This window comes from Geotrypetes seraphini, chromosome 2 (assembly GCF_902459505.1).
Source record: "Geotrypetes seraphini chromosome 2, aGeoSer1.1, whole genome shotgun sequence".
Classification (NCBI taxonomy): Eukaryota; Metazoa; Chordata; class Amphibia; order Gymnophiona; family Dermophiidae; genus Geotrypetes; species Geotrypetes seraphini.
In genome coordinates this window covers 526,639,343-526,647,523 of record NC_047085.1, presented here as the reverse complement: position 1 = coordinate 526,647,523, position 8,181 = coordinate 526,639,343, and the positions used below count along the sequence as shown (strand labels likewise).

Below are 8,181 nucleotides of genomic sequence, written 5' to 3'. Positions count from 1 at the left end.
CAAACCATCTCAGAAATTGATAAAAAAAAATTTCCAGAGACCTCTAATGAAGATATCCAGAGTTTGGGGGCATAGTTTCAACTGGGTTCAGAGTTAGGGCCCCTTTATTTGGGCCAATTGTGTAAGATATCAAGTGGGGACCCTCTGAAACTGGAGCAGTTCACATGGAATTACCCATAAATTGCAGAGTTCTCTTGATCCAGTACTTGAGTGAGAGTTTCACAGCCACAGTAACTAGAAGACCTGAGATAGCCCCAATGAAAGGGAGCGTAGGAAGGGATTCACATGGGAACCCTGCTGAAGCTTGAAGGTGAGGCCCTAAAGACATTTCCATTATGAAAGGGCTGATATCACCTGAGTTGAGATGAAGCACCTTTTCTCAGGGCTTTTCCTGTGTTCTAGTTACTTTTAGAAGAAACGTCCTCGTACCTAGTTCAAGCCTGAATAAAGTATTAGCTATCGTATGTGTTTTAGTTTGTTCTAGGTTAAAATACTTGAAGTGAGCAATGCACGCAAGTCAGAGACAGAAGCATGGACGAGTTGATATTACAGAACTAGTTAAGTAGATTTGTGTTTGAAACCTTCCAGCTTCCAAAAGAGTCTCCCTTTTGCAAGATTGAGGTCCTAGCAGACATTTCTTTACATTAAAACATGTCCAAGTGTTATCTACTGCGTTGGCACATTATAATAGTGTTGAACATTGCCCAGAAATAAGGAGAATTTTCGAACCTCCTTCAGCTAATCTTTTTGTTTTCTTACATTGTCATCTAGCGATCATCACCCATCTCGAGACTAGGAGAACACTTCCAATCCTGCTCAAAATCTTCAGGGCTCTCCACAGGCGCTTTTTAAGCTTTAAGGCAGGTTCATGGGAGAATCTCCAGTGAAACACTGAGACTTGCTAGGCCCATCACAATGCAGAAAGGTTGGACAGAAGGACTGAAACACTTCCTGAAATATATGAGCAAATTTATTTAATTTTCGATACCGTTCTCCCTGGAGAGCTCAGAACGGTTTACTTGAGGAGCTTCCCATCTAGGAAGATTTCTAGAAGATTGGATAGTACTCCTCTCCTATAATGTCAGGCCTATGTTTTGGGCTGTTGAGGCTAGTCTATAATAAAGACGAGTGCCAGAAATTACACTTTGGGTGCCCATCCCTGCTATTCTGCAGGTACATTTTTGGGATGCTCCTAACCCCCCCCGGCCACACCCTCCTTTGGATTATGCACTATGGGATTTTGGTGCACAATGCTGAAGATTACTGTGCGATCAATTTTACACCCAATTATAAACTAAGGGCCTGATTCTCTAAACGGCGCTGCTCGGCGCGGTTGTCAATTGACCACTAGGTGTCGCTTATAGAATCCCACCTAGGGACACCTAGGCATCCTACATTAGAGCACCCACCCATTCAATCACGCACACTGGAATAGGCCTGAATTTTATATTATCCCACTTGCCCACCCAGCATTGCTCCTGTAGCTGGCAGAGATCCCCAGACCCCGCTGGCTGAAAAGTCTTCTGCGGAGCCTTGCGGAGCCGTCTAAACCTTGGAGCTCAGTTCATGAAAACAGGACCCTCTATCCCTGATAAAATCTGGGGCTTGCATGAGCAACCAGGATGCCAAAAAAAGGCAGATGTTAGTTCTTCTTCTGACCATAGTGGCTGCTGCAGGGAAGTGAGTGTCTGTATCTTGGGATTCGAATGAGCAGGGCTGACCCAACCATCGGGCACGACCAGGCATCAGCTTTGAAGGAGGGACGCCAGCAAGCGGCTGAAGTGAAAAACAAAGCAATGGCCTTTTTTTTCCTGTATGATTAATTTTGATTGAAAATCTGGGGAATACAACAGGTCCATGGAGATAATGCAGTCCTGACCTGAAGAATTCACTTAAATTCTAGCCTGTATGGTACCAAAACATGATAAGAGAGTCCTAACAAAATAGTTCATGGTCAAACGACGGAATCTGGGGTTTCTCCCATTTCAAATTGCTGTAGGTCAATCTGGCACATGTTCCTTTTCAAAGATTATCTTTTTGGAATGGTTTACCTCTCACTTTAAGAAGGTGCACACTCACATCCTGTCTAATCATTTGTAAAACTTGGAATCCTTTTTACTGTTTCAAGCGTCCTTGAATGATGACTAGACCTGTCATGGGGGTTTTTTTCCTACTTATTGTATTTCATTAGCTATTCTGTAATTTTTCAAGTCTTATTGTGAAAATCTTCAAGCCCTGAAAAGATACAGGGAAGGTGTGGTCTATCAGATGAAAGAGACACATCAACCTCTAGATTTATGCAGATGGACAGAGGGAATTCCTAAAAAATTCACAGTCCCGGTGAAATAGCTTTTGAAAATTGCCCTCATGGGGGTGTAGAAGGGGCTGCTGAAAAATTCTCAGCTCAACCAAGAAGAAAATGATGTGGAGCCATGAAACGGACAAGTTGATCCACACTTTTCATTTCAATGACATTGTGATGTCATAATGCCTCATCGGTGATGTCACAATGGCTTGGTTTCCCATTTACTGGATGCATTTGCCTCATTGAAGAGAAAAGTCAGTTTCATGGCTCCACATCCATTCTCTTCTTGACTGAGATGAGAACTTTTCAGCGGCCCCTCCTACGCTAACTTAAATGTATGACATCAAGTTATGTTTTTTACAGGACTCATCTAGAGTCACAAAATATCTTACACTGGTCCTGAGCATCCAACTGCTTCTAGCAATTTCTTTTAGCGTAACCAGTGTTCCCGACTCCGTTTCCTCTTTAAGGAACTATGGTACTGGGACCTGGCGGAGCTGCCCAAAGGGGCAGGGTGAAAATAAAAATTAAAAAGAAAATTGAGCACTGTTAGAGTGGCCCCTGCCAAGACCCTGGGCACCAAGAGGCAGTTCCAGCCCAGAGGTGAGGCTGAATCTCTGCTACAAGAGACTCATTTCCCTGAGTGGAACGCTCTTCCGGAGTCTGTTATAGGGGAAAACACCCTCCAGGGATTCAAGACAAAGTTGGACAAGTTCCTGCTCAACTGGAACGTACGCAGGTGAGGCTGGACTCATTTAAAGCGCTGGTCTTTGACCTAAGGTCCGCCGCGTGAGCGGACTGCTGGACCACTGGTCTGACCCAGCAGCGTCAATTCTTATGTCGAGCCTATGAGAAAAGATTCCTCAGGCAGGGCGAGCCCCGCTCTCAAAATGACTTTGCTCAGCCTTAAACAGGTCCACTAGTCTGAAACGGGATGGACTTATGATGAAGCCTATCTGCGTGCGACCTTTCCTGTCTCTGAACTTGAATATTAGTTCCATTGGATCGTTTCATGACTCGGTTTTTCCTTTTCAAGTTCAATCTGTAAAAGAATTTAGAAGTTTATCAGGCTTGATTTATTTTCCTATCTGCAGGTTCCTCAGAAAACCAGGTGGGCCTACCAAGATTAACCCGGCCCTGGCCTGCTCCCAAAACAACTAGAGTTGATAAAGCTTTGTGAGCCCTGGTCTGGGTACTTGTCCCGAAGAAATTAGCCAGACCGTCACATGTGAGACCAGGGTCACAGGAGCGTAAAGGCTGGTTGGCACCACCAATGGCAGGTCAATGCACACAACTGATAGTTGCCCCAAGATTCCCAGTTCAAACATTTTCATGAATTTTTATAACCAACAAAATACAATTAGAGAAAACTCTATAAAATATAAATAAAACATACTATCATTGTCATAAGGGAAGAAGTACTACAATCATATTGGAACAATTTTTTAAGATAAAAGTATACAAACCAGGGAAAAACAGCACTAATCCAACAACCAAATCCCTAAAAGAACAAGACGAGCAGAATGACCCCCCTCCGCCCACTTGCACCCCACAATCACAAAACCATCAGATTGAATAGAACGCATCAAGTCAATGGACCCTTAGAGGCCACTGACAAGAGAACCATTTCTCCTCCCACCAACAGTCAGATGAAAAAGAGAAAAAAAAACCCCACTCGAAACAACTCCTCCAGCTAAGAGAGTATATTAAATCTGTGAAAGATACGTTTTGATCTATACATTTCAATATAAATTCCTTCATTTAGTGCAAAATTGGAAAACGTCAACCTCAATGAAGGACTCCTTTTACGAAGCTGCGGTAGCGATTCCTATGTATCAAATGGCGACAAACTATTTGTAAACCGTTCTGGAACAACACGGTATAGAAATTTTAAAAATAAATAAGGTAAATAAATACCCCTGGCTACATTATAAAAATTCAAAAAAGGTGTGTGGGTTTTCTTTTTAATGAACTTTTTAGCTTGACTCCCTTTCAAGAAAGTGATGTACAGTGGATTATCTATAGGTGAGGCAACAGGTATATATTTCTGGTATAATCATTCAGTTTGCACATTAGTAAATACCTCCAAGTCATTTCAACCATGCCTTTCTTATTCTCTTTTCATGCTATCTTTCTTGAATGTGTTATAGTTGTACTTTCATGGACTAAAAAAACCTCAACTCCAAGCCAGGGGATACCCCATCCGGGTTTTCTAAGTCTCTCCTTTTAAACTCCTCCAATGAATCCCAGATTTCTTTGTGCACACACTGCCTGGACTGGAGAAGGGATCAGAGCAAAGCAGGGGATGGTCACAGTGCACACAGGGAGCTTTAGAAATGGAAAAACCGGATGCCAGAATCTCACAAGCAGGCATCAGCCAGCAGCATTGCGGTCTCTGTGCTCTGTATCTTCCCTTCTGCCCAGCTCTGGTTCAACTCCAGCTCCAGTTTTTCTATCTTGCCAGCACAAAAGCCCCTCCCAGGCCCACAGAGCTTTGCAAGCAGCAGCCATTGTGCAGCAGAGCTGGAATAGGAAGGTGGATGCATCGGACTGAGCTGAGCCCTGCACCCTGGACCCAAGATCAAGCACCGGACATGGCTGCAGAAGACTGTATGCAGGTAAGAGACTCCCATGCATCTTATCCTGAGAATAAAAGAGACAGCCCCTAGCACAGAGGTAGGACAGAAGCGGGATGGGAAGGGGTGGGGGGAGGGCAGACTGCTGCAGGAGACTGTGTGCAGAGAGGAGACCACTACCACTACTACTACTTCTATAGTGCTGGAAGGCGTAAATGGTACCTGCTCAGAAGAGCTTACAATCTAATTTGGACAGGCAGACAGGAGTTTCCTAAGGAGACAATGATAGGATCTCACAAACCATTACCCTGAGATTACAGGAGACTGACCCCAGTAAAGAGCAATTTCAGCTCAGACACTAACTCTCCCTTTTAAGGATATTCACAGAGGGGACTATTCTCAAAGCTTCACGGTAAAAACTGATGGGCTGCTGTTGAAATTGTTCTTGTAATGATTTTTTTAAAAGCGGGTCATTCTCCAAAAACAGCGCAAGCAAATGAGGTTCGCGGAGCGTAAGTTTGCTAAATTTACTTGAAATGAGTCGCTGATGGTAGCAATCCACCCGCATAAAAAAACAAACAAAACCCCCCAAATCAAATACCAGCAGGTGCCCACTCTCCTGCTGCGTTAGACAACCTCCCGACACCTCTTGGTAGTGGGAGAGATCCCACTCTCACCCTCCGTCACCTAACTCCCCTTCCCCCGTGCCCCCAACGACACCCTCCTTATCTTATTCAGGAAGTCCGGCCAGAGGGACGCCTACCTGCTCCGGCTAGCAGATCCGCCTCTTATAAAATGGCAGGCCTTCCCTTTCCTGGTGTATCCTGGGATGCGCCGGGGAGGTGCCTAAGGCCCCTCTTGACTACATGATGGCCAACCTCTCTTGCCTGTCTTCCTCTTTCTGCAATCTTTCATGTTTATTACTGTGTGGTTTCTTCCTCTGTGATTTCAGAGAAGGAAGCAGTCAGTAGCAGTTGATGGAGGGTCGAGAGATTGGGACCAGGCAAGGGGAGCTTCGTGAGTTGTTTGGGTGACGGAAGAAGGATGGTGAGAGTTTGGAGGTCAGGAGAGTGGATGGTGGGTAGGGGACTTTCAAGGGCGATCTTGTGGACCTTGCCATGGAAGTAATCAGCCATAGTCTGGGGAGAGAGAGAAGGAGGGGGCCAGAGGAGGGAGTCAAGCATGGCAAAGAGATGACGGGGGTTGGAAGAAAAGGAGTTAGTTAGTTGGATGTAGTAGTCTTGCTTGACCTTCATAACCAAAACTGAGAGAATTCATGCTTGGAATAGGTCTAAAAAGGTGGTGGGAAGGGCCAAGGAGGACAAAGACTGGAGATGGAGCAGGGTCTGTGGCAGAGTGGACTCAGCATCCGGACCCCAGAAAACATTTATTTTTTTACATTGTGATATTTAAGCCCAGCAAATAGTTCTGTAGAATTTAACCCTTCTGATCCCAATAAGAGAATGACAAGAGGACAGAATTTGTCCTAATCCCGCGGTTAACCGCAAGAAATCACTTCCCTACTTTAAGGAGAGAAGCAAGAATCAGAGTATGAATGGGCAAAGCCACTGACCCTCAAGCCTTGCATTGGTGTAGAAGGACTGAGGTTGAGATACACAATAAAGAATGACACGGGATGGTTTCCTTCGGTTATCTGGAGGACAGGGACAAATTCTGACCCCTTGTCATTCTCTACGTTCCCAATCTCTGAAACTACAGCCTGTGATATGTGTAGCATGAGGCTCCAGCATTGAGCACTGCATCGCTCAGTATGGAAGAGACATCTAAAATACCACACAAGGTCCTAGTAGTCAGGCTTAGCAGATGTGCAGTGAGTAAAGTGTTTTTGGTTTGTGTTTCAGACGTGGGTGACATTTGAGGACGTCGCTGTCTCTTTCTCCCTAGAAGAGTGGCAGTATTTAAACGAAGGGCAGAAGGATCTTTACAGGGAGGTGATGAAGGAGAATTTGGAGCTGTTGACATCTCTCAGTAAGGATTTTTAAACATTACTGTCCCTTTACCGAAACTAATCCTAGACGTTACAGGCTCTGTGTCCATCCTTGGAACCCTCCAGTGCTAGAGATCTACATCCTTGAACTGCATCTGCTGAATTCACCCATCTTTAAGGGGATGAAGTATCAGCCTGCCCTCAACCCTTCTAGTTCCCTCTTCCATGTCACCAGTACATAAGTAGGAAGTGCTGGAGAGGGTGCGTCTGGTAGCAATTTACATACATGTATAGATTGTTTCCTGTTATATAACATACATCATGTTTTTTTCCCCTCCCCTCCTCCCCCGGAACAGGTTCACTGGTGGCCCAGCTGGAGCAGAATCAGGAGTTGTTTGTGAAGAGACAAAGAAAGACTCCACTGAGCCCCTCAACAGGTGGGTCCAGTCGCAAGCACTGTATAAGTGTTCAGAACCATTAATGGGCTGACATGGAGGGGTTTTCTCTGGGGTGGCAAAATGTCTTCTGTTTAGAAGTTGGTGAGTGTGGAAAACCACCGGCCCCTTCTCAATTAACCCTTTCTTCTAGTGCAGGGGTAGGCGATTCCTGAGCCAGGTTAGGTTTTCAAGATATCCACAAGAAATATGCATCAGATGGATTTGCTTCTCAAGGAAGCAGTGCTTGCAAATCTATCTCGTACATATTTCTTGTGGATATCCTGAAAACCTGACCTGGCTCCGGCTCTCGAGGACCGGAATTTCCTACCCCTCTTCTAGTGCATTGGTCCTTATGTATAATGTCTGTGAGGCCTGAGCCTATCAAATACAGCGTTCCCCAAGGCGCCCTCCCATTTAACCTCTACATCAGACCCATCATTGATATGGCCCAGAAATACAACATTAAAATCCACTCCTACGCTGATGACATCCAGCTGCTCCTCCCACTAGGCGAAAACCGATCATCCCAAATCGCCAACCTCCAACACTGCCTCTCCGAAATGAAAACCTAGATGACCAAAAACAAACTACAGCTGAACGCCTCCAAGACCAAACTTTTATGGATAAGAAAACAAACGCCCAACATTATCATGGGACTTCACCTTACTAACTGCAGCAGATCAAGTACACAACCTAGGAGTAACGCTAGACGGCCACCTGTCCCTGTCCACCCACATATCTCAAGTAGTCTCTACCTCCTTCTACTACCTCCACCAACTGAGAAGGATCAAACCCTACATCTCCACACCTGACATAGCCCAACTCCTCTACGCCTATGTCCTCTCCAGGATGGATTACTGCAACTCCCTATTTAATGGAGTAGCCAAAAAAGATCTCAAGCGCCTCCAGCGGGTA

The 8,181-nt window shown here is 45.2% G+C and overlaps 2 protein-coding genes across 4 annotated transcripts in view; one reads left to right on the top strand and one right to left on the bottom strand.

The window, feature by feature from the left end:
* LOC117354768 (zinc finger protein OZF-like) overlaps positions 1-8,181 on the bottom strand; it is a 265,018-nt gene that overhangs the window by 91,236 nt on the left and 165,601 nt on the right. The window contains exon 1 of one of the 2 annotated variants that reach the window (XM_033932728.1): positions 5,645-5,691. The exons of the other annotated variant lie outside the window; for it this stretch is intronic. The gene's annotated coding sequence lies outside the window, so the exon portion shown is untranslated. Of the gene's footprint in view, positions 1-5,644; positions 5,692-8,181 lie in introns of those variants that run through there. 2 annotated transcript variants of the gene reach the window in all.
* The window catches only part of LOC117354760 (zinc finger protein 436-like), a 44,218-nt gene continuing 40,608 nt past the window's right edge, over positions 4,572-8,181 (top strand). The window contains exons 1-3 of one of the 2 annotated variants that reach the window (XM_033932700.1): positions 4,579-4,923; positions 6,744-6,870; positions 7,186-7,266. In XM_033932700.1, the coding sequence (XP_033788591.1) occupies positions 4,642-4,923; positions 6,744-6,870; positions 7,186-7,266 (490 nt within the window). In that variant the 5' untranslated portion in view covers positions 4,579-4,641. Of the gene's footprint in view, positions 4,924-6,743; positions 6,871-7,185; positions 7,267-8,181 lie in introns of both variants that reach the window. The other variant, XM_033932701.1, reaches the window with a different exon arrangement.